The sequence below is a fragment of the Oncorhynchus mykiss genome, chromosome 26, assembly GCF_057628025.1.
Source record: "Oncorhynchus mykiss isolate SJ-2025 chromosome 26, ASM5762802v1, whole genome shotgun sequence".
In the NCBI taxonomy this organism is placed as follows: domain Eukaryota; kingdom Metazoa; phylum Chordata; class Actinopteri; order Salmoniformes; family Salmonidae; genus Oncorhynchus; species Oncorhynchus mykiss.
The window spans coordinates 26450001-26476802 of record NC_143047.1 but is presented as its reverse complement, the minus strand read 5'-3'; the positions used below and the strand labels follow the sequence as shown (position 1 = coordinate 26476802).

The following is a 26802-nucleotide window of genomic DNA, read 5'->3' as shown; positions in this document are numbered from 1 at the left end:
GCCCGCATGTTTCCATTAGATTGTCATGTTGGCTAATTAGAGAGCGGCAGCATGATTCACCTTGGTAATTAGCAGGACTTGCACACCACGTGCCTGGAGGCTAGTGTGAAAGAAGAGCCCAGCCTCAGAGCCCTGCAGTCTCCTCTCCTCTTCGCTGCCTGCCTTCTCTCACTCCCTGCTTCCCTGTGAAGATTCTCTCTCTTCTCATCTACCTTCCACTTTTTTGATTTAGAAATGAATAAATCATTGTGATCGTCCTCATCCTCTTGAATATCTGAGTTCACATCTTTTCCTAGATGCAAATGATACGTGATCAATAGAAAGGTGATGACTGAATCTAACTCTTTAAAAAGAGAGGGGAAAGAAAGAGAGAGAGGGAAGACTGCTAGCCCAAGCACGGTCGCATGTAAAGGGAGACAATGTGAAAGAAGAACATTTCAAGTTGGACATTTTCCCTTAGATAAGCGTTATTTTTAATGATCACCGCTTTCCTGGCGCTTCCTTATAATGCTGCTGCTTGAATATGCTTATCGGTGATTTCTTGGGTTCCTCTGTTTAAAAACTCCTATTCTTTAAAAAATATTCTACAAATGTTATTCTACAGAATGATAATACTAGCTCTATGGATGGGTTTTGGAGTGTGTTTTATACACAATCAATTTTATATACACAGTCTTTATACACGGTTTAATTTCTGCAAATAAGTTGCAAATAAATACGAACCGGAGGGTCATGATAGTGGCCCTCACATAATGACCTTAGCTCCGGGGGGGGGCTCATGGCGCTGAATAATTGGTTGTTGGCTCTGGAAATAGTTCTGACGTATCCATCCAGCTCAGGAGAAAATATAACATGCTGAGACTATAACCAGGGTTCATTTCCATAGGTAACGTATACTTATAGTAAGTATGACAGCAAACAGATGCTTTCTTCTTCTCTCTATTTTATGGTGAAGAAAAACCTTGACTGAACTTCTTCAATGTGGTATTAATCACTTCACATTCGTGTATTCAAGCATGTCTATGTATAATCATTCGTTAATGCAGTGACTCATACCTACCTACAGTATGTGTGTTTACTCCGAATAAATACATATTATGATGCATAAAACAATTATAAAAACAAAAATTGAAAGATGCTGTCCTACGTGTCAGACAATTTTCTTTCCTGTATCTATTTGGGATCATTTGTATCCAAATCCAGTTCACTTAAAGGGGCGATCTGAGATTGCTACATCCATTTTTTGACTTTTTAATAAATTATATACAGTGCCTTTAGAAAGTATTCATACCCCTTGACTTATTCCACATTTTGTTATGTTACAGCCTGAATTCCAAATGGATTACATAAATTGTTTCTCTTTCACCCATCTATACACAGTACCCTACATTTAGCAAATATATTGAAAAACAAATACAGAAATATCTAATTTACGTAAGTATTAACACCCCTAAGCCAATACTTTGTAGAAGCGCCTTCGGAGGCGAATGCAGCTTTGAGTTGTCTTGAGTATGTCTATCAGCTTTTCACATCTGGATTTGGAGATTTTCTCCCATTCTTCCTTTAAGATTTTCTCAAGCTCTGTTAAGTTAGATGGGGAGTGGGGGTGAACAGCAATCTTCAAGTCTTTCCACATATTTTCAATGGAATTCAAGTCTGGGTTTTGGCTTGTTCTGAAGCCATTCCAGCATTGCTTTGGCTGTATGCTTGGGGTCATTGTCCTGTTTGAGCGTAAATATTTGCCCCAGTCTAAGGTTGTTTGCACTCTGAAGCAGGTTCTCATCAAGGATTTACCTCTATTTGGCTCCATTCATTGTTCCCTCTATCATTACCAGTCTCCCAGTCCCTGCCGCTGAAAGGCATCCCCATAGCATGATGCTGCCACCACCATGCTTCACGGTAGGGATGGTGTTCGAACGGTGATGAGCTGTTCCTGGTTTTCTCCAAAAGTAACTTTTTGCATTCAGGCCAAAGAGTTCAATTTTTGTCTCATCAGACCACAGAATCTTTTGCCTTTCACATGCCTTTTTGCAAACTCCAGGCGTGCTGTCATGTGCCTTTTTCTCAGGAGTGGCTTCCATCTCTCGCATAAAGTCCAGAATGGTGAAGTGTTGTAGAGACTGTCCTTCTGGCAGGTTCTCCCATCTCTGTCATGGAACTGGGTTCTTGGTCAACTCCATGATGTCCTACTTGCCCGGTTGCTCAGTTTGGCCAGAAGTACAGCTCTAGGCAAAGTCTGGGTAGTTTAATATTTCTTCCCCAGATATATGCCTCATCACAATTCTTTCTCAGAGATCTACAGACAGTTCCTTGGACTTCATGGCATAGTTTCTGCTCTGACATGCACTCAGCTGTCGGACCTTATATAGACAGGTGTGTTTCTTTCTAAACCATGTCCAAACAATTGAAATGGCCACAAATGGACTCAGTCAAGTTGTAGCGACACATCAAAGTAAATCGGATGAACCTCAGCTCAATTTGGAGTGTCATAGCAAAGGGGTGTGAATAATTACTGTATATGAGTGAGATATTTCTGTATTTCATTGTCAATATTAGCAAAAAAATCTAAAAGCATGTTTTCACTGTGTCATTATGGGGTATTGTGTGTAAATGGGTGAGAAAAACATCTATTTCATCCATTTTGAATTCAGGCTGTTAAAACAAAATGTGGACCAAGTCAAGGGGTCTGAATACTTTCTGAAGGTACAACGACTTTTGAAGAATATACAGTACCAGTCAAAAGTTTGGACACACCTACTCATTCAAGGGTTTTTCTCGATTTTGTGTTATTTTCTACATTGTAGAATATAGTGAAAACATCAAAACTATGGAATCATGTAATAACCAAAAAAGTGTTAAACAAATCAAAACATATTTTACATTTTTCAAAGTAGCCACCCTTTCCCTTGATGGCAGCTTTGCACACTCTTGGCATTCTCTCAACCAGCTTTACCTGGAATACTTTTCCAACAGTCTTGAAGGAGTTCCCACATATGCTGAGCACTTGTTGGCAGCTTTTCCTTCACTCTGCAGTCCAACTCATCCCAAACCATCTCAATTGGGTTGAGTTCAGGTGATTGTGGAGGCCAGGTCATCTGATGCAGCACTCCATCACTCTCCTTCTTTGTCAAATAACCCTTACACAGCCTGGAGGTGTGTTGGGTTATTGTCCTGTTGAAAAACGAATGATAGTCCCACTAAGCGCAAACCAGATGGGATGGTGTATCGCTGCAGAATGCTGTGTTATCCATGCTGGTTAAGTGTGCCTTGAATTCTAAATAAATCACAGACAGTGTCACCTGTGTACCACAGCTATACTGTAGCTCTACCAAACACAGCCCCCACATCAGTAGGTCAGGGCTGAAACATGGGGAGACACCGCAGATTGGCACAGTCATATTGGATGTCTACTGAGTTGAGGTGAGGTTGAAGATCTGATTGGTGATTCAGCTTAGACTCTCCCAAGCATTTTAAATGAGAAAAGGCCTTAAAGCTCACAGATGTTCATAGAATGGATAGACAGACTGCCTCATATAGTTACCAACAAAAAAAGTCTGCTGTGCGAGTGTCAAGGGCTGAAATCAAATGCATGGATTTAGGTAGCTGCATAAGTAGGAAGTCAATGCACGTACACATGCATGCACACACACACATGCGTGCACACACACCCTCAGTATACAGTATATAGGTTATTATATGGGTTGTTGTGTCCCTTAGAGTTCCCCTGCTGTGCCCCCTCGGCCCTCAGACCAGGTCTGGGCTGGGGATAGAGATCAACAGAGGCCCCCTGCCCTGCCTTTATCCTGGGCTCTTTTAGAGGGCAGAGAGCCCCCTGCTCCTCTCCTCCACAGCCCCACAGCCATCTGTGACGTCAGCCCTGCCTGCCCTGCCTCCTCTCTGCTCTGCGTTCTGCTCCACCAAGGACATCTGTCTGTAAGCGTCTGGGGGGCCGCGAGGCGAGCAGCTAGTCCCCCAGGCCAGGGGGTAGAAGCCTTTGTTACCAAGCGAACTGCACAGATAGAAAACGTCAGGTTGGACATCATGGCTTATGGAACTGACTCCTCTGTGTATGTGGGGTTTATCTGATTGCTGTCTGTCTGAAGAACGATCTCTCTCTAGCTGTCTGCCTTTCCCTGTTTCAGACATTTTTGCATCGTGTAGAGAACATGGACATCGTGTTCTTTCCTTGTGAGGAGACAAAGAACTGTGCATAGGTTTTTATGTGGGTTTGACGCTTGAAGGGCTGAATGTTTTGTGAAGCATTTAGGGCATAGCCCTGACTGAGTTTTTTACTGCTGTAAATAATTCAGAAAAAGGAACAACCAAGTAAATAAGCATGGGAAAACCTCAGCCAACAAATGGGACAGAATTGGCCTATAAAAGACAAACATATCCACTCTTCTGATATTGACTGTTTCTTCACTTCACTCAATCCATTTACTGAATACTTTTCCAGTTCTGATGTTAAAGGTGTTAACATTGCTGTTTGTGTATTGAAACCAGACCTCTAGCTATAGGAAGTGTAGCCTGATTATTGGGCAAACACATTGATTGGAGATTCTATCGGGGATTTTTGCATCACACCTAAGCAATGTTCTACTTCTCCTGACCTTTGTAAATCATTTGAGTTTACAAGACTCCTTCCCTGTTTCCAAAGGGCATGCGGGCAGACTGCAGGAACTGGTTTTTAAGAGACTTAGGGAGAACCAAATAGTTAAGCGCAGACATTGATCGAACCTGGCAAATACATGTTTGTTGGTTATTGGTTATTTTATTCTATTGTTTTGAGCTGCAGACTCCAGTATTTCAGTGACCTTGGTGGTAGTCTAGTTGAGGCTTCTCATCCATAGGTTCGACGAGTCAATAATACACAGTACACAGGCCCCGCCCAGGGGTGTGTCCAAAAGGGTAACCTAGGCCTCTAAACGGCACTACGTTTGACCTGGTTAAATGGAGGGCATTATACAGGGAAACCGTAGTGCACTATATAGGGAATATGGTGCCAGTAAGGTCAAATCCTTCCACACTTTAGTTTTGACCTGGACTCATAGTGCTCTTATCAAAAGCAGTGCACTGCGCTGTATAGGAAATAGTTTGTCATTTCAGATGCAGCCCAGGTTTACAGTCATCTTATGTAGAGTTATAGAAGCACTATGGCAGCAGGCCTCAGATCAGATTGGAATCAGTCTCTTCTCCCAGCATCATTATGGCCTCAGCCTCCAGTGAGGGGAAATGCACACTGGAGGAGGGAGGGTTGGGGTTGAGGGAGGGTTGCAGATGGTGAAATGAGGTCTGCATTTATCATACAGTCATAAATCTGAATGGCAGAACAGGCAGGGTAGAACGCTGCAGGCTGTGTGAGCCCACGCCTGGTGCCAACTGCCAGGCAGGGTAGAGATGTATCCCGGCATCCTGGTGCCATCAGAGAGATAGCAGGACCCAGACCCCTGACACGCATGCACGCACGCACGCACACACACACACACGCACACACACACACACACACACACACACACACACACACACACATAGATACACACATGGACACACACACACACACACACACACACACACATAGATACACACATGGACACACAGACCCCAGCAGACCCAGTCCCTCTCTCTCTCCATGGAGGCAGCAGAATCCTTTGAGGTCAAGCCTTCAGAGCTTTCTGTGTGTGACCAAGCTTGACAGGGTTAACACTGATACCAGAGTTCCATCTGATATCTGTACCCAAACTGTGTAATGGAAATCTCTAGCCATAATAGCTAGTATCATCCAGCTGCTTCCTTCCTTTCCACTGGATTTCCTCATTTGCATAGTTCTGCCTAAATTCACACCCAAACTCTCCCTGGAATCACTTCCTGAACCTGTCATCTGGTTACGTGTTTATGGGTGTTTGGGAGCCGTGGTGGAACTGCTCCTCTCCTCAGGACCCCGTGTTGCTTACAGCACACAGCCCTGTTACAGCACACAGCCCTGTTACAGCACACAGCCCTGTTATAGCACACAGCTCTGTTACAGCACACAGCCCTGTTATAGCACACAGCCCTGTTATAGCACACAGCCCTGTTACAGCACACAGCCCTGTTACAGCACACAGCCCTGTTATAGCACACATCCCTGTTATAGCACACAGCCCTGTTATAGCACACAGCCCTGTTACAGCACACAGCCCTGTTATAGCACACAGCCCTGTTACAGCACACAGCCCTGTTACAGCACACAGCCCTGTTATAGCACACAGCCCTGTTATAGCACACAGCCCTGTTATAGCACACAGCCCTGTAATAGCACACAGCCCTGTTACAGCACACAACCCTGTTACAGCACACAGCCCTGTTATAGCACACAGCTCTGTTACAGCACACAGCCCTGTTATAGCACACAGCCCTGTTATAGCACACAGCCCTGTTACAGCACACAGCCCTGTTACAGCACACAGCCCTGTTATAGCACACATCCCTGTTATAGCACACAGCCCTGTTATAGCACACAGCCCTGTTACAGCACACAGCCCTGTTATAGCACACAGCCCTGTTACAGCACACAGCCCTGTTACAACCCACAGCCCTGTTATAGCACACAGCCCTGTTACAGCACACAGCCCTGTTACAGCACACAGCCCTGTTACAGCACACAGCCCTAGCCCTGTTACAGCACACAGCCCTGTTATAGCACACAGCCCTGTTACAGCACACAGCCCTGTTATAGCACACAGCCCTGTTACAGCACACAGCCCTGTTATAGCACACAGCCCTGTTATAGCACACAGCCCTGTTACAGCACACAGCCCTGTTATAGCACACAGCCCTGTTATAGCACACAGCCCTGTTACAGCATACAGCCCTGTTACAGCACACAGCCCTGTTATAGCACACAGCCCTGTTACAGCACACAGCCCTGTTATAGCACACAGCCCTGTTACAGCACACAGCCCTGTTACAGCACACAGCCCTGTTATAGCACACAGCCCTGTTATAGCACACAGCCCTGTTACAGCACACAACCCTGTTACAGCACACAGCCCTGTTATAGCACACAGCCCTGTTATAGCACACAGCCCTGTTACAGCACACAGCCCTGTTACAGCACACAGCCCTGTTATAGCACACAGCCCTGTTACAGCACACAGCCCTGTTACAGCACACAGTCCTGTTACAGCACACAGCCCTGTTATAGCACACAGCCCTGTTATAGCACACAGTCCTGTTACAGCACACAGCCCTGTTACAGCACACAGCCCTGTTACAGCACACAGTCCTGTTACAGCACACAGCCCTGTTATAGCACACAGCCCTGTTACAGCACACAGCCCTGTTATAGCACACAGCCCTGTTATAGCACACAGCCCTGTTACAGCACACAGCCCTGTTACAGCACACAGCCCTGTTATAGCACACAGCCCTGTTATAGCACACAGCCCTGTTACAGCACACAGCCCTGTTACAGCACACAGTCCTGTTACAGCACACAGCCCTGTTATAGCACACAGCCCTGTTATAGCACACAGCCCTGTTATAGCACACAGCCCTGTTATAGCACACAGCCCGGCTACAATACTTTAATGTGATGGAAAATGCACAGGAGTAGCAGTAAAGTTTGGGTGAATTTCTGTCTGGTTATTATTGCAGTTTTTCCTGTCTCCTAGTTTATCCTAGTTTATGTTGTCAGTGTGCTTTGAATTTTTCAACAGTTTTGCCTTGATAAATGTGAAGTGGCAACACCCTAAAGGGCATGCTTTGCCTGGGGCTTTTTAAGAATCAGAGACAACTGCATGCGCATTTTGGATCAGGTTTTTGTAAACCAATGCAACCTTTTATAGAGCACCATCTGAAAGCAACATTTCCCCTGATCAGACAACATGCACACGCACAGCTTAAATACTTAAATTGAATCAACAAATCCCATTACATCAAGAAGGATTCAAACATTTCAAAGGTATTGCATACAAGGATACAAAAAGCACCTTCTCCATATAGCTTGGCTGCCCATAACAGCTGAAACAGAGCACCATCTGAAAGCAACATGACATTTCCCCTGATCAGACAACACGCATGCATGTACACAAACACGCACATACTGTACACATACACACGATCTTAGATAACATAAAAGAACATGAAAGACATTAAAGAACACATTGATTGTCTCTGTTCACTTCAACTCAGGCCTCTCCCCCACTGGTCAGGCAGTTGGGCAGGCAGGCTTTTCTCCGCTCTGTGCTGTGGCTGTGACTGGAGTTGATAGGATAGGCACGTGGGTGTGGGGGAGTGGAGCTGACGCCCTCTGTGCTGCCATGACCCCAGGCTCATGCAGCAGAAACACCAGCTCCCAGCAACACTCCCCTCCCTCCCCTCAGCACTTCTCCCTCTCAGCCCCTAGGTCAGACAACACTCCCCTCCCTCCCCTCAGCACTTCTCCCTCTCATCCCCCAGGTCAGACAACGCTCCCCTCCCTCCCCTCAGCCCTTCTCCCTCTCATCCCCCAGGTCAGACAATGCTCCCCTCCCTCCCCTCAGCACTTCTCCCTCTCATCCCCCAGGTCAGACAACGCTCCCCTCCCTCCCCTCAGCACTTCTCCCTCTCATCCCCCAGGTCAGACAACGCTCCCCTCCCTCCCCTCAGCACTTCTCCCTCTCATCCCCCAGGTCAGACAACGCTCCCCTCCCTCCCCTCAGCACTTCTCCCTCTCATCCCCCAGGTCAGACAACGCTCCCCTCCCTCCCCTCAGCCCTTATCCCTCTCAGCCCCCAGGTCAGACAACGCTCCCCTCAGCCCCTCTCCCTCTCAGCCCCAGGTCAGACAACGCTCCCCTCCCTCCCCTCAGCCCTTCTCCCTCTCAGCCCCAGGTCAGACAACGCTCCCCTCCCTCCCCTCAGCCCCTCTCCCTCTCAGCCCCCAGGTCAGACAACGCTCCCCTCCCTCCCCTCAGCCTTTCTCCCTCTCAGCCCCAGGTCAGACAACGCTCCCCTCCCTCCCCTCAGCCCCTCTCCCTCCCCTCAGCCCCTCTCCCTCTCAGCACCCAGGTCAGACAACGCTCCCCTCCCTCCCCTCAGCCCCTCTCCCTCTCAGCCCCCAGGTCAGACAACGCTCCCCTCCCTTCCCTCAGCCCCTCTCCCTCTCAGCCCCCAGGTCAGACAACGCTCCCCTCCCTCCCCTCAGCCCCTCTCCCTCTCAGCCCCCAGGTCAGACTTGACATTACCTCAGGCAGCGCCTCAACACTGTTTCCCCTTTACACATCACATACTGAAAAATCACAATGAGGCATGTGACCATGCAGCACCACTCAGACTTACAGACATGAACGCTGCTAAACCCTGACAACATGCTGCCATTTTGTCTCTCTCTGAGTTTGGGGAGGGAGGGAGAGAGATAGGTAATTTATTGGAGTGTCATTTCTCAGCTAAAGACCTGCTCTGTGCGCACAGACATGCCTATGTTACTGATGATGTCCATTGTGTTCATCCATTTATGATATGTAACACCTTAGTCTGCTTTGGCAGATGGGACAGAAATACATTTTCCCTGACAAATCATTTTGGTCATGCCTTTACTACCAGCTGAGAGTTGGTCAAATAGTTACAGTTGGTTATGATAGAGGGTAGATGTACAATAGACCATTAGATCTAAACAACACGTACAGTAAGATAACTACTAACTAGGTTTCCTTCGCACATTCCCACACCTCACCAATGTCTCTGAATCGTTACCCCCATGTAATCTGTTGACCCATGTAACTGAAGGTCATGCTGAGCTAGTAATGCTAAGCTAACGTGTGCCTGTTGCTTTGTCTCCCTCAGATGCAGCAACAGGAAATGGCCCTGGTGAGGCAACGAGACGCAAACCTGACCGCGCTAGCTGCCATCGGACCTCGGAAGAAACGCAAGATGGACTCGCCAGGGGCCACGCCGTCAGGGACCGAGGTAAGACCGGAGCCCCCCTATAAAGTTTCCAACTGCTAGTTAGCTTCTGTCGTTAACTTTTACCTGCTGTAGCAGGACAAAATATATACCTACACAATCACGTCTGAAACAAAACTAACAAATAAAACAAACGTTGTTCAAAAAAACATTATACGCCCAGTTGTCCTAAAAACAAGTTTTAGGACCACACTGTTGAGATGCATGTCAATTGTAATTACTCACCAACCCCAGTAGGAGTACTAAGGTGTACATATTAGATGCCCAGAATGGGATGTTCACACTCAACAGGTTTACACACCCCGTGGACTGTTTCTCTTCTGTTTCTACTGAACATTGATGAATTGCATGGCCACATGCTCTGCAGTATTGGTATTCATTAGTCAAGAACCAGATGTTGGAGGGAATGAATGTGAGGTATTAAAACCCTCCTTTATCCCTGTAGTCTGATTGGCTCTGTGTTGTTGTCCTCATATTATTTAGGAAGAGTTCTATGGTGGGCCTGGTACACAGTGTGCAGGCCGTCCTCTCAACCATTACGTTGTCCTCATGCTTATTCGTCTATAAAGTGGATGAAGATAAGTTCTTCTGAAGTCTCCCTTTAGATTAGAGACATGAGCCAATACCAAGGTGCGAGGCAGAGAAATACAATCCCTAGAATGGAATCCCCATTCAAGTCAATGTTCTAGGGATTCTATTTCTATGAAGAGAGGGGTTTGGGAGCAGTTATGGTGGTTTGTTAGTTTGTTTATCAATTATCCAAGGATTGGAGTTGTTGTTTTGGGGGTATTATTGTTGTATTCTTAATACCAGACCTCCTTAACAGAAATAATCTGTTATACATTATCCCGGTTTGGGGCATGTATCTAATGCACCACATTGGAGACCTCAGTAAGCTAATACAGGGAAGATGATGGAAATATATCTCTGATACATGAACCAACATCCACATCGACAGGACCAGAGCATGTTGACTTACTCCCTTCTGATTAACTGTCTGTTGTTAATTAAGATGAATTATGTTATTATAAAAGAATAGTCTCCTGTTGAAAATGGTTAAAGAATAGCCCGATTATCACATTTCTCCAATACGGGGTTATACATTGTCATACACACAGTTATTCTGTAACCAGAAATATTTTACATTCTCAGAGAAAGAAATGTTGAACTATTCAACCTCCCCACGATATTCTCTGATTACTGCTGTGATTCTGTGAATATGATGAATAAAATTTCTGAATGTCAATTGGTCATTTTAATAACCTGCTTGTTGGGTTGTATCTTCACATCATTCGCTTAGTTGCAATCTACTGCAGAAAGAGCACATTAATGCACCCAGTATAAGAAGGCAGAAATAACTAAATAAAAGCATTACTTCTGGTCCTTGAGTGCAGTGCCAACCTCTTTCCCTATGTTTTACCCTGATTGGTTAGCGAGCCCTCGACCCTCTGCTTTCTGCGGAAAGGAAACAAACTGCAACAATCCGGTTTATATACAGTATCTAACATAAACAGTCACACAACATAAACATGAATATCCAGAGCTGTTTCTAATGTCCTGTCCCCGTTTAATTAGTGGGCTATAATTAAGTGAAGTCATACCCCCCTCATCCCCCTCCCTCACCCCCCTCCACCCCTCTTCTGAGTGATTGCGAGAGGGGGAGGAGAAAGAGGGAGAAATCTTAACTTATTTTCACTTCGTTTTCACCTCCTCACATTTCTTCATTTCACATGGGCTGGAAGCGCCAGCGGCGTTCTCTTTCCCTTCTCCAGAGCAAAGTGAATGTGACTTTTCTAAGGGGGTCACAGGATGCCTGCAGGCCCTGTGGGTGTTACTGGACTGTTGCCTGCTCTCAGCTTCACTGAGGGGCTTGTCATAGATTTCATCTCCACAGAAATGAGCCGGAGGCCCTGGCCAGGAGCAGGCAGCAGAGGCAGGCAGCAATGTGAAGGAGTAGGGCCCACGCTGCCTGGCTGGCTGATTACTTCCCTCTGACATTGCATCCTGAGCTTTCCGCATTAATCCCAGACAGACAAAGGCAGTCCTTCATTGCTGCGCCAGAGCTCAAATTAGGAGAGGGAGGATAATGACCTTCTTGAGATCCTGTTCTCTGTTACTCCGTTCTGTTATAGTAGAGAGAGCTCCTGTTGAAACTAACAATCCCCCCCGTCTCTACCCCTTCCGACCACCCTTCCGCCGTGTTCCAACCGTGACAGAATTCAGGTGACACAATTTCGGTACATGTTTTTTTTCCTACCTCCTTTTGATGGTGGCTTGGCCAGAGCTCTGCTGTGCTGGAGCCTGGTTGCCTCGACTAGACTGCCAAAAGGTCTGAAACTGATAGCCAGTCAAGACTGGAGTGTCTGTCTTCAGCCTGATCTGGTCTGCAGGAGGGAACAAAGGGGGGCTTACAGGGCTCCGGAGGACGGATTAGTTCCCAGGAGCCAATGGCAGGGCCTGTTCACAGGGGCAGAGAGACGAGGGCCGGCTGTGGCCCTGACTGTGGGTCATAGCACAGACACCGGTAGCACTGACCCCCCCTACTACCCCCCAACAACCCCTGGCTGAGAAGGATGGATTTTGAAGTGCTCTACTAAGCCAACTGGAGTGCTAGAGAAGGATGAAGGAGGACTAGTGGAAGGAGGATGTGGAATGAAGAAGGAGAAGGACTGGTGAAGGTGGAGGTGAATAGAGGCTCTTTACCTTTACACCTTCTCAAACATCAGCCTACAGTATCAGCCCTGACATGACTAGCCTCCAGTAACTATGGGACATTTACAGCTAATGGGTTAGCCATGCATCCCAGCCTGGCAGACTGAGCAGGGTCACTGTCCAGTCACCCAGACAAACACTGGATTATTCCATTTTCATTAGATTATTCCACTGTCACCATCACTTTGTTACTATGTTACATCACTAGTCTCCTTCCTTTCACAAACGGAATAGTTTCAGAGCAGTAGTAATTAATCAGTAGTTGTTTTGGCATGAACTGCCCATGTTGTGGTTTTATCCCTTTAAAAAGAAGAATACAAGGTTTAGTATTGTTGGGGAGAGTGTCAATGTAGGGTGAAATGTCAGAACTGTGATATTGGCCAATATCAGGACACACTTTAGCTTTTAAATGTAAAGATCCCAGTGCCTCTACTATGATGGAACATATTGTAGTGTAAAACGTGCTCTGAGCTCTGAAACATCCTTGACACGTTTACGAGCACACAGTTATCATCATCTAGACAGTTGGGCCATTTATCACATCAAAGGAACAGCCTTGTTTGTTGACGTACAACAACAATGGCAGCTAAATTGCCCGGACTTGTACAGTACTGTATAACCACACTGTCAGACTCCTATCTGTCTCTCCCAGGCAGTGCTGGGTGGAAAAGGTACGGCAAGAAGAGATTTAATAGCAAGCGGACTATTTTTCCATTTCAATTCATTTCACCTTCTTACTTTCAGGGTTTAGATCAGAAAAATGGAGTGAGGCAATAGAGCAAGAGGCAAAGAGGGAGAGAGGGGAAAAGCAGAAGGAAAACTGATGCCCTTTCCTCCAGCTAAATTAACAGGAATCACGTGGAAAACAATCTGAGCCTCCAATGAAAGGGGAACCATTAAAATTAGCCCCGAGCTATGGACTGCACCCAATATCACTAAAGCTGCACTCACTACAGATGTGGAGGCTGGCTTACAGGCAAACTATGCTCTGTTCTATAGCTACAATTAAAATCAACCTCTTTGCCAAAAAATAGGAGAGGAGAAGAGGGGGAGAAAGGCAGACATGGAACATCAAAGACAGATTGAAATGTGTAGTCAGTAATAAGACTGGTCTCCAAGCCCTTGGGTTCTCCACGGTCCCCTTGTTAATGAGAAATTTTGACCTCTGGTTTGTAAGTTAAACTTGTAATCTCGGTTAATGAAGTAAATCAATCCCAACTTGGAGTGTGCAGTTTCTCCCCTCCATCCTCCCCCCACCTCCCCCTTCCTTCTATCCTCCCCCTGTACTCTCTTCCCTTCCTTTTCACTCTCTTCTCCTCCTCTTCCCTCTCCTTCCCTCCCAACGCGCTGCCTGGGAGTAAACGGCCATGTCTTCAGCCAGACAAACAGGAAAGAGAGGCAGAGAGGAGAAAATTGTTCTGAGGGGAGGAGAAGGGGACTGGGACTGGGCAGGCAGGCCAGCTGCTTGGTTAGGGAGAGGGGACATCCACCTCATCCACCACTCCCTCCCTCCTCTCCTTTCCCCTGCCCATTCCATCCGTCCAGTGGGATTTCACTGAGAGCACAGTGGAAGAGGCTAAAGGCGTGCTCCTCTATTAACCGTCCTTAACATGTTGCTCAGGGGAGTAACTACTGTATTGCATCGGAGTGTTTTTCCCTTTGCTGTTACCATATGGAGGGTTTTAACGATATTTGATTGGTGCAGTCAATGTATTAATTGGCCTTGACCTCCAATTGGCTGTCATTTGAATCCCTCAACAGAAAGGAATGCAGCATGAGTAACATATGGAATTTTGAAGAGGTTCTGGAATGGAGCCCACATTTACATATGTAGTGTGATGATATAATGAGCCACGCAGGAGGACTCCTGTGGGTTATCTCTACAGCTTTAACATGGTACATACATAGTCCTGATTAGAGGGGGCACCAAGAGGCTGTTATCGGTTGCGTAATGTCAGTAAGATCGTAATGCTCGTTTTACTTTTTGTCTTTAGGCAGTTCTATTTCTTTTTCCAGAGCGGGGACAAAGAGAGGAGATGAAGTTGAGTCTTTAAGAAGTGTTACAGGAGCTGCTGTACTTGGCCAGATGCCATGTTCTTAGAGCGGCCAGCATCCCTGGCAACACAGTGCAATGCTATAGACTATAGACTACTGATCGTGGGCTGACTGCTGGTTAAAGTCCTTGAATAGAAATGCAGCTACAGTTAACATCTGTTTGTGATCTTTGTCACTTGGAAAATATTTGTTTTATACTGTTGTCCTCTTAATAAAATGAACTCTGTTATTGTGAGACAAACATCAGGCAACTGAATACAGTTCGAATTGAATACCATATTTTATTATCTTTCATATTTAAATGTTTCCATTTTTCCCGATGTATTTGTGTCATGCTCTTTGAATATGTATGGAATGCAGAACATATGAATTGATGAGATGGCCATCATCATGCATGGCTGGTTAGGTTCTTTATAAAACTGTCAACACAGTTTAAAATCAATGTTTTTAATTCCCACATGAATGGAAATATAACTAACAGATTCCAAGATCAGAAAGAGTTAAATAGTGATGAATCATGGTGTTAAAGATATGACACTGTGCGAAGATGCGTGTGTATGCGGCGAGCGTGTGTGTGGCGAGTATATTGTAGACGTGTACCTGTAGACATGACATTAAGTATGATTAATTACACTATGGGTCATTTAATATTACCAATCTTGGATCATATTCAATCAGGTTGTCCATGACAAGAACAACATTCCTATTGTGCTGATTAATGCACTTCACAAAACAATGCTTACAGGATGAACCAATCACTCCATAGTGATTACTCAACCCCTTACACATGTATAGACTTGGTAGCCTATTTGACTGTGAAACTCCAAGGTAGTTATGGCCAGTCTGGAGGCCAGGTGGCTGTTGTAGTAGGTGACAGTGTGTGGCTGGGAGTTCCTGTCCTCCTGCAGCTCCTGATAGACCTGGCCCCCTCCAGTCCACACTCAGTCCTGAAAGCCCTGGCCCCCTCCAGTTCACACTCAGCCCTGAATTACCTGGCCCCCTCCAGTTCACACTCAGCCCTGAAAGCCCTGGCCCCCTCCAGTTCACACTCAGCCCTGAAAGCCCTGGCCCCCTCCAGTTCACACTCAGCCATGAAAGCCCTGGCCCCCTCCAGTCCACACTCAGCCCTGAAAACCCTGGCCCCCTCCAGCTCACACTCAGCCATGAAAGGCCTGGCCCCCTCCAGTTCACACTCAGCCCTGAAACCCCTGACCCCCTCCAGTTCACACTCAGCCATGAAAGCCCTGGCCCCCTCCAGTTCACACTCAGCCATGAAAGCCCTGGCCCCCTCCAGTTCACACTCAGCCCTGAAAGCCCTAGCCCCCTCCAGTTCACACTCAGCCCTGAAAGTCCTGGCCCCCTCCAGTTCACACTCAGCCCTGAAATCCTGGCCCCCTCCAGTTCATACTCAGCCCTGAAAGCCCTGGCCCCCTCCAGTCCACACTCAGCCCTGAAAGCTCTGGCCCCCTCCAGTCCACACTCAGCCCTGAAAGCCTTGGCCCCCTCCAGGTCACACTCAGCCATGAAAGCCTTGGCCCCCTCCAGTCCACACTCAGCCCTGAATGTCCTGGCCCCCTCCAGTTCACACTCAGCCCTGAAAGCCCTGACCCCTCCAGTTCACACTCAGCCCTGAAAGCCCTGGCCCCCTCCAGGTCACACTCAGCCATGAAAGCCCTAGTCCCCTCCATTTCACACTCAGCCCTGGCTGCCCACCGGCTTCAACAAGCACACCCCACAACTAACCACCTCATAATCACTGAGTAATAGAGGCTACAGGTTTCCAAGAAATTAGACCACAGTTACCAATGAGAGGCTACTGCCTTATGCCTTCAAGCTCAGAGGATGATAGTGGTTTGTGAGGTGAGAGGAATGCTGGTGAAGATTTTGCCTAAAGGGTTAAAGAAGCACGGTCAAATGAAATGGACAGTTGGACCAGATTCCTACCTTTATAGCTGGATTCTCTGAGGGCCCTATCATAGACATTGCTGTGTCCATGCTGGACGTCTTTGCTAGCTGAGAGGACTCTGGACATAGTAGCAGCGAGGCTATTAGGTGAGTTGTCTCAGTTGTCCGGCAGACTGATGAACGGTCCCTGTTCAGACTTGCAGAGAGAGAGACATCAGGGAAGCTTTTCAACCCTTCCAGAGTAACACGCCTCCCACTGGCTCTGTGCTTGTAAAATACTTATAACAGTCATCATCGTATCACATCGCTGAGTTGAGTGATCTTGTACACTGAGGACATTTTTCAGTCAGGAACATTTACATATCCGAAAACTTATGATAAATGGTTTGATCACACATTGTTCTGTTGTAGGGTTTCAAACAAACAGCAGCCAACTCTGTCTCCTCAGACAACAACAGCTCTGTTACCTAACCACATTCCCTTGACTGTAATCATGTTTGTGTTTGTGCTGACAATCTGCTGGGCAGTGTGAGATCCTGGCATGGAGAATGGTCCAGAACCAGACAATGGGCCAGTGTTATAACCTTGGATCTATGACATGGAGACCAGGTGTGTGTCCAAAATGGCAACATATTCCACATATAGTGCACTACTTTTGACCAGAGCCCTATGCAGACCCTGGCCAAAAGTAGTGCACTATATAGGGAACAAGGTGCATTTTCAGACGCAGACTAGCCGTTCTGTCCATTCTACACAGCCCATTAGCTTAGTACACTAGATGGCCGTGCCTGTAACAAGCCAGTGGAATGGAGCAGTCTGTCCAAGCTGTAAAAATATACAAACTTAACATGCCTCATTATTTTAATTAGAGTGAAACTCAGATTTTTATGGAATTCACAATATTCTTTGTCGACTTCTTTGTGGCATTAATAAATACATTTTTACATTTATATATGTACATAAATGCGTGTATTTGTGCTAATACTGTAAAATAATCGTTTAGATAAGAAACTCCTATATTTCCATATTCATGGTGAAATCAGTGATCCTCCGCTTTTCTCTGCCTTTAAAACTTTGCCCTGAAATAATGGTTAAATATACAGTTTTGACAACAAAGTTGAGCCCCAGGCAATTAAAAGATACCCATCTTAAAGAAATTAATTACCTCCCTTGTTAATCTTGATATAATTAAATTTCTGAAGAATGAAATTTGCTGCAGTTTTTCTTGTGCTACTGGTGCCATGGAGACCGGGCCGATAAAGCCTGGTTCTTCAGCCCACAGACGCTGCCTGCTGGCCAGGGACATGGGGACATCCCAACATCCAGGGCCCCCTCCAAACCCCCTCTCCCCATCCCACTGCCGTCCTCCAAACCCCCTCTCTCTCCATCCCACTGCCGTCCTCCAAACCCCCTCTCTCCCCATCCCACTGCCGTCCTCCAAACCCCCTCTCTCCCCATCTCACTGCCGTCCTCCAAACCCCCTCTCCCCATCCCACTGCCGTCCTCCAAACCCCCTCTCCCCATCCCACTGCCGTCCTCCAAACCCCCTCTCCCCATCCCACTGCCGTCCTCCAAACCCCCTCTCTCCATCCCACTGCCGTCCTCCAAACCCCCTCTCCCCATCCCACTGCCGTCCTCCAAACCCCCTCTCCCCATCCCACTGCCGTCCTCCAAACCCCCTCTCCCCATCCCACTGCCGTCCTCCAAACCCCCTCTCTCCCCATCCCACTGCCCTCCTCCAAACCCCCTCTCTCCCCATCCCACTGCCGTCCTCCAAACCCCCTCTCTCCCCATCCCACTGCCGTCCTCCAAACCCCCCCTCTCCCCATCCCACTGCCGTCCTCCAAACCCCCTCTCCCCATCCCACTGCCGTCCTCCAAACCCCCTCTCCCCATCCCACTGCCGTCCTCCAAACCCCCTCTCCCCATCCCACTGCCGTCCTCCAAACCCCCTCTCTCCCCATCCCACTGCCGTCCTCCAAACCCCCTCTCTCCCTATCCCACTGCCGTCCTCCAAACCCCCTCTCCCCATCCCACTGCCGTCCTCCAAACCCCCTCTCTCCCCATCCCACTGCCGTCCTCCAAACCCCCTCTCTCCCCATCCCACTGCCGTCCTCCAAACCCCCTCTCTCCCCATCCCACTGCCGTCATCCAAACCCCCTCTCTCCCCATCCCACTGCCGTCCTCCAAACCCCCTCTCCCCATCCCACTGCCGTCCTCCAAACCCCCTCTCCCCATCCCACTGCCGTCCTCCAAACCCCCTCTCCACATCCCACTGCCGTCCTCCAAACCCCCTCTCCCCATCCCATCCCACTGCCGTCCTCCAAACCCCCTCTCCCCATCCCATCCCACGCCTCCAGTCCACTTACAGAGAAATAATAGATAGAATACCTCTATACTAGCCATCATTTTATATTTTCTGTCTAATACCACACTCTCTCTGTTTCTTTCCCCAGTCCTGGAGGAGCTAGCTAAGAGCTCTGGGTCTCCAGTCTAAATTGCGTCTCTCAGTCTGTCAGTGATAACATAACGTAGTTGTATGAATTGAGGGTTTGGGAGGGCTGCTAACGAAGTTGTCGATATGAAGCGGCCTAGTCAGCCTGTGTAACTGCAGTGGCAGGACCCCTGAGAGATCAGTCAGAGAGTATGCACCCTCCTCGCTGCTCTGACTCGCTCCAGGAACTCCTGTGTGTCTTTGTGTCACTTAGTGGAGTTATTTATAGTGTGTTCTCTCTCTCTCTGTCTGATGTTAGAATTAGCCGTGATTGGTTTGTGCAGCGTAGCATTGTGACATCACCGGGAAAGTGGTTGGATTTCTTGTTACTATTTATTAAAGTTAGTTTTTCTTTTGACTGGATTACTTTTGTCAGCTACATTGTCAGCTCTAAAGGTTGGAGCCTTGGGGAAAGAAACAAGTGGAAATGCTGCAAATCTTTCATTAAATGCTGGCATGGGGCAGAGGGAACATGTTTTTGTTAAAATGTATAGCGGTAGGCAGAATAACTAGATGGCAGGAATGCCAACATAAACATAAAGATTCAAAGTTTTCCACAACAGGATCTGATTTAACCTTGTGGAGGTTAATGTATACTGCTCTAACTGAAGAAAAACAGCAGATCTGGCCTCAACTTTCTAGATAAGACAGTATAATGAATGTTCCATCGTTATATCGTGTACTTGTAGTGCAGCATTACTTACATGTGCTCTTTCTCTAAGCAGACTAGAGACACAAGTAGAATTAACATTCCACATACAGACAGGCTTAGTTTGCTTATTAGGATTTTTAATTTTTCTTTCGTTTTGGTTGGTCTCAGTGCCTCGTGTCCGCAGCGTGAGTTAGAAAGAGCATTCCTGGATATTACTTTTAATTTGAAGGGCCTTTGGTCGCTTGCCGGGGAAGGTTTGATTAAAAAGAAGGGCACCATATTGTTTGCAGATGGAGGCGCTTCAGGAAGACTCTAATTGAATTTATGCATTGAGATGCCAGGCTAGTCAAAGCACCTGTCTGGCACATAGTAGGACAGCATGCATGTGGAAGTATTACTGAAAAATCTGTCAGCTGGTTCTCCACTATCAAATTCATGATAAATGTTACTGTTTGCAATGCAGAAGAACTCAAAGAACCAATGAGTAAATAGATTGTTGCTGGTGTGGTATGTAGATAATTCCCTCTCTATTGGAATCATTTGTTGTGGGAGTAGACTTGGGTGTATTTTTTCCATACCTTGCTTCACATCTCAAACATAAACATACTTCAATCCTTTCAGCCCCTTCTCAGTACTACAGACCCTAGTTTACAGTAGACCCCATCCACCCCCCTTTCTCTCTCTAGCCTTCCACTGTGAGAGAACTTGCCTTGTTCTGGCAATTACTCTGCATCACCCCTCTAATATAGAGCCAGCCACCATTCCTTGATCTCATATCAATCAGTGCTTCATTCAAATGGCTGATATGCCCTTTAACAAACAGACTATAAAGAACCTTTTAAATGGTTACGTTTTGTACATTTCTATACATTTGTATATTTGCAATTTATTCCTCTCATATGTTATTTTTTATGATAAAAACAGTGTGGCTAAAATTAGCCCCCTAGAAAATAGAAAATGGTGCTGGAGAATAAACAAGGCAGCGAGTGGCTCCGTTAGTGAGGATGGGTTATTGGCTGACTTGCCTCTTCTCATGGCGGCCCATTAAAAGTGGTAATGTCTGCCCGCAGCACCGCCTGGGGGAACAGAAGGAGGCCATGAAAGGCATATTTCACATGCATCAGACACTGGAATTAAATAGACCAATGTTCCCTAAAAATACTGAAGTACATCTCTTTCTGATGTGCGTCCCGGGCAAAAAATTCATTGATCTTGGAATGTCCCTTGGCAATTATAAAATATTAAATCCAAGTCACACTTTTGGGCTCCAGCTTAATTTTTTCTTCTCGCGCTTTTCCACTGCTCTCCCATTTGATCAACTGAAATAGAATGGATGGTAGTAAAACAGACTGCACTAATAATAATACCTCAGGACTGGAGGTCCTTGGTAGGTTCCAGTGTTGTTTCTTCCTTCTTTTTGTATTTGTTCCTAGATATTCCTGGACATTAAACAAGCGATATCTCCAGCAACAACAGATCAGTCTGAAGACTTCACACTAGACTTCCCCCGCAGTTCCATCAAGCCATGCAAATGACTTTCATTTCACCACACCGGGGATTGAGACGTGCGTGTATGATATATTTATTTCTAAACACAAAGTCCGTTCAGTCTCTTATGTTCCAGAACTCTGGGGACGACAATTATCTGTCAGCTGCTTTTCATTTAGGGCAGTGGCCCCGGTGCCTCCCTCCCCATCCCCTCAGTGTCCTCTGCGATTAGAGAAGGGGTCCACAGTTAATTGCCCAAATCATTAAATGTAACGTTGGTCTCAATAAATATATTCACCCAGCTGTTTGATAAAGTACACGGTTCATTAAGTCGGGCACTTGTTTGTCGTTTGCCTAATTAAGATGTAGAATCGATCATTGAGTGCCGTAATGTACAGTGTAGTATAGCCTAGCCAGGCTTGTTGTATAGGGTCTGGGTGCTATAATGTACAGTGTAGTATAGCCTAGCCAGGCTTGTTGTACAGGGTCTGGGTGCTGTAATGTACAGTGTAGTATAGCCTAGCCAGGCTTGTTGTACAGGGTCTGGGTGCTGTAATGTACAGTGTAGTATAGCCTAGCCAGGCTTGTTGTATAGGGTCTGGGTGCTGTAATGTACAGTGTAGTATAGCCTAGCCAGGCTCGTTGTACAGGGTCTGGGTGCTGTAATGTACAGTGTAGTATAGCCTAGCCAGGCTCGTTGTACAGGGTCTGGGTGCTGTAATGTACAGTGTAGTATAGCCTAGCCAGGCTTGTTGTACAGGGTCTGGGTGCTGTAATGTACAGTGTAGTATAGCCTAGCCAGGCTTGTTGTACAGGGTCTGGGTGCCATAATGTACAGTGTAGTATAGCCTAGCCAGGCTTGTTGTACAGGGTCTGGGTGCTGTAATGTACAGTGTAGTATAGCCTAGCCAGGCTTGTTGTACAGGGTCTGGGTGCTGTAATGTACAGTGTAGTATAGCCTAGCCAGGCTTGTTGTACAGGGTCTGGGTGCTGTAATGTACAGTGTAGTATAGCCTAGCCAGGCTTGTTGTACAGGGTCTGAGTGCCTGTCTTGATAAAGCTCTACCATTTAGCACACTGACTGCAATGGGAATTAGACATCCTGTGCTAATTAACAAGCCCAATTAACTGTGAAGTTCAGGCGTTTTTGACAAATAATCTCAGCAGAATTCAGACATCATCACCCTAGACGGTATCATCATCTACCTCTCAATGAAGAGAGGGAGAATAAAAGACTTGTGATTTTGGAAAGGTGCTCGACAATTGTTTGTTTTGCTCAACCCCATAGGTTAAGTTGTTATTCAAGTATATCACATTACAAAGGTTTTCATAGTCAGTCAGGTGGGTTGGATCAATTTAGCACACTTCTTTAAGAGGGCCACCACATACGTTACTGAAAACTACATTTCTATTGGATGATGCCTTTTTTAAAATCTGGTTGAATAGCCTAATTGCCGTTCTAGAACTGAGAGCAAAGAATTCAAGTAAACAGACTGATTGCTCCTATTTGTGAGTGAAGCATTAACAAGCCAGAGGGAGCGTTAAGTCTTTGTTCTCTGAGGAGAAGTACGGTACAACAGAGCTTTGTTGTGGTTGGAAATGGTTGGAGTGAGATCAGCTGGCCAACATGTAACTAACTAACCCAAGGCTCTCCTGACCAGTTCTTACTGTTCACACGAAACAAAGAATTGTCATCGCCCGAGAGAACTTCGCTCTGTGGCTTTTGTCTCATTCCCATTTTGATTCATTATCACATGTATTTTTTAGATTGCATCAATTATGTATTTGTTGGACTAATGAACACTCTCTCGACTGATAGAACTTTGGGAGTTTGAGTTGTGAGTGTGAAGAACCGGATTTGGTCTGCCCAGATTGCGTCAGTGTGGCTGATTACATGTCAGTTGAGAGCGATAGATGTGGTCTTGCTGCAAGGCTTGGTGGGTCTTTGTCAGTGTTTATATAAACCCACAATGAAGGAGAGGGAGCCAGGGGAAGTAAACATACCTCCTGGGTCAGACTGGATTACTGTATGCACTGTGTGTGTGTGTGTGTGTGTGTGTGTGTGTGTGTGTGTGGTCCCCGGTTGAGGGGCTGACCCGTTGACAAGCATTAAACAGGCCCCTGCTGGCTTGGCTTTAATACCTGTCCATTACATCCACTCTGCTGTCTGACAGAGGACACTACTACGGTGTAAACCAGGCACATTACATCCACTCTGCTGTCTGACAGAGGACACTACTACGGTGTAAACCAGGCACATTACATCCACTCTGCTGTCTGACAGAGGACACTACTACGGTGTAAACCAGGCACATTACATCCACTCTGCTGTCTGACAGAGGACACTACTACGGTGTAAACCAGGCACATTACATCCACTCTTCTGTCTGACAGAGGACACTACTACGGTGTAAACCAGGCACATTACATCCACTCTGCTGTCTGACAGAGGACACTACTACGGTGTAAACCAGGCACATTACATCCACTCTGCTGTCTGACAGAGGACACTACTACAGTGTAAACCAGGCACATTACATCCACTCTGCTGTCTGACAGAGGACACTACTACAGTGTAAACCAGGCACATTACATCGACTCTGCTGTCTGACAGAGGACACTACTACGGTGTAAACCAGGCACATTACATCCACTCTGCTGTCTGACAGAGGACACTACTACGGTGTAAACCAGGCACATTACAGCCACTCTGCTGTCTGACAGAGGACACTACTACGGTGTAAACCAGGCACATTACATCCACTCTGCTGTCTGACAGAGGACACTACTACGGTGTAAACCAGGCACATTACATCCACTCTGCTGTCTGACAGAGGACACTACTACGGTGTAAACCAGGCACATTGCATGGCGCTGTGCTCACGGTGATTTGGATGCTCTGCAGTAGCAGTTTAATAGGAAGTCTACCATTGACTGGGAACACAATGGCTTTGGGTGTGTTTGAATATCAGGCAACACTGGAGGTGTTAGTCGGCAGGGCGGGCGCCGGTGGGTACTCCCGCAGCCGTCCGCCCCTGGTGCAGGAAGAATGAAGCACTTCCTTTTACATGATATGTAATTATTATGGCAGACAAGGGTGTGGGTTTAATACAGAGTCAATATGTAGATAAGGTTTTATACATACACACAGTTAGATTAGCTGCCTGAGAAGACAAAATGCTGTTACTGTAGAACAGGTTGCCAAAACGCTGTGCAGGTATACTGAGGAAGTCTTTAGGGCCTCTGCAGGAGAAATCTGTTGAGAGAAATTAAGGTTCCTGAGGACGTGAAGAAGGCTGGGGGGGAGTGTGAGGATGAGTCCCAATAACTGAAGACAAACTGGGAGCTGCACATCTCTTCTTAACCTTTGACCCTGTGGGTGTCTCTCCTAATTGGGCCGAATGGAGCCTAGACTCATCCCCTAATCACCTACAGTATGCTTCTCATACTCTCTAGGACTGTTGACTTTTTTCCACCTAGTCCCACAAAGCTGAGCACCATGTCAAAAAAATAAAGATTTTTAAATTAGATGTAAAATGTGCTGTAAATGTCCCAGGTTTGACAACCCCTTTCAATATGACACCCAGCCTTGGGTAGGTAGGTCAAACATGCACATGGAGTTGCTCTTTAGAATTAAACTCCTCAAGTTTCCGTTGGTTCTTTCTGGGGCATCTATATAAAACATGAAGATCATCTCTGTCTGTCCCCTGCAGACCCAGGATGTTAATCAGAGCTGCTCTTCAGACGTAACCTACTCCCCCTGCCTTTAATGACACACTGTAGCTACACGCTTTATACACGCTTTACATCAGGTGGGGATTGGTGACAGGAGCAGTACAGGGACAGAGCGTACGACGGCTAAGGCGATAGTTTGCAAAAAAGGACCCATTTATTTGAGATCAAGGACCTGTTTAGAGTTTGAACCTCCACTGGAAAACTCCTCTCTAATATCTCAGTGATCTGCATAAGCAGTCCCTTGGTGCACTGGGTTACATTACATGTTCCTTGGAAGTGAAAAGTGTCGCTTCTCGTATGTGGTTTTATGGGAAAACACTGACAGTTCTGGGTAGATGGGTAGAGTGTGGTGCTCTGGGATCTACTCGTGTGCCTATAGTTTGCCTCCCATTACCCTGTGAAGTCAGGATCTATTAGTACCACAGTACGATGCTCTATAGTTCTCTAATGTTGGCTACCATTACGCTAGCCTACTTTGTTCTCCCCAATTAGGCCATTTCTGTCTGGGATGTGTTCAGTAATGTGTTCAGTATCTGGTAATCCTTTATTCTTTCCTGAGTAGCTTCTTTATTTCTGTTTGCTGGTTCCTGTCCCTCCCTGTCCAAGTTTAGGAGTGATTCAGTTCAACAAAGACATCTGAGTTGGACCACAGCCCTCATTTGGCACCTTTCTTTAAGGCCCAATGCAGCCATTTTTATATCAATATCAAAACAATTCTGGATAGCAATGAACTACCATACTGTCCCTTAAAATGGAAAAAAAAATAAAAAAATAGCTTTTTAGCAAAAAAAACTTTCTCACGCAAGAATTTTGCTAATACAGTCTGGGAGGGGTCTGAGTGGGGAGGGGAAACTAGCTGTTATTGGCAAAGAAGTTTGAAACTGTCTTTCTTATTGGTCTATTAATCAATTTACTCAATGGTGATGTCATCATGGAAGCCGAAACTCCTGCCCTGTGTAAATTGTATTTTCATCCAACAATTATAAAAAAAATGCACTCTTTCACAGTGTTAGCTTCATCTGCTATTGTACAATAATATAAATATAAAATACAGGAACAACTGAATTTTCACTGCACTGGGCCTTTAAAAGTAGCTAACCATCAGTTGAAAAACACCCCGACCAGTGCCTTGGTTATTAACTCAGTCACCACCCTCTCATTCAACTTGAATTAAAAATTTAAAACGGCAAGAAATGACACTGCCACACCATTTAAAGTGTGTAAAAACCAACAAGGGCTCATTAGCAGAGTACTTCTGAAGACAAGCATTCTGACTTGAGACTCATTACACTTTCCCCATTTTAACTCTAATTGGGTTCATTTTATATATGAAACGCTCTGAATATTTAATGCAGAAAAAGTTTCGCACAACTGATACTTTCTGAACAGCAGTTCTGAAGATACTTGCCCTGATAAATTGCCCAGGTTATCAAGCATGTAGAGTACAGGATTGTCCTATTAGTAGTATATTGTACTGCTCGAGATAGAACTTCAGAATGGGTTGCTAGGATGGGGGTTCCATGTTCAACAGTCTAATAGTCTTATTGTTTAAATGTCCATGTGTTTTAATGTTAAAAGACAAAGACATTTCATGTTGGGTCTAATCGATTTGATTTAGGTAATAACAGCTCTGTTGTTGTACCACTGGCAAATAATAGACCATCAACCCCACAATGTTATTACCAACTTTAACATTAAGGATATAACCTAGTTCATTTATTAAAGTCTCTTAATTTGGGAAGATAGTCACCTAGTCCAGCTAAGAGCGAAGCAATTAAACATAAAAAATATGTCATGTTTTTTGTTGTAGTTTCTGCCATCTCCGACTCGCTCCTCAAC

General features: G+C 46.1%; 1 protein-coding gene across 2 annotated transcripts in view; it reads left to right on the top strand.

The window, feature by feature from the left end:
- The window catches only part of LOC110506721 (transcription initiation factor TFIID subunit 4), a 148066-nt gene that overhangs the window by 103957 nt on the left and 17307 nt on the right, over window positions 1–26802 (top strand). For both annotated transcript variants that reach the window (XM_036963830.2, XM_036963829.2), the window contains one exon: window positions 9804–9926. In XM_036963830.2, coding sequence (XP_036819725.2) covers window positions 9804–9926 — 123 coding nt within the window. The remainder of the gene's footprint in view (window positions 1–9803; window positions 9927–26802) is intronic.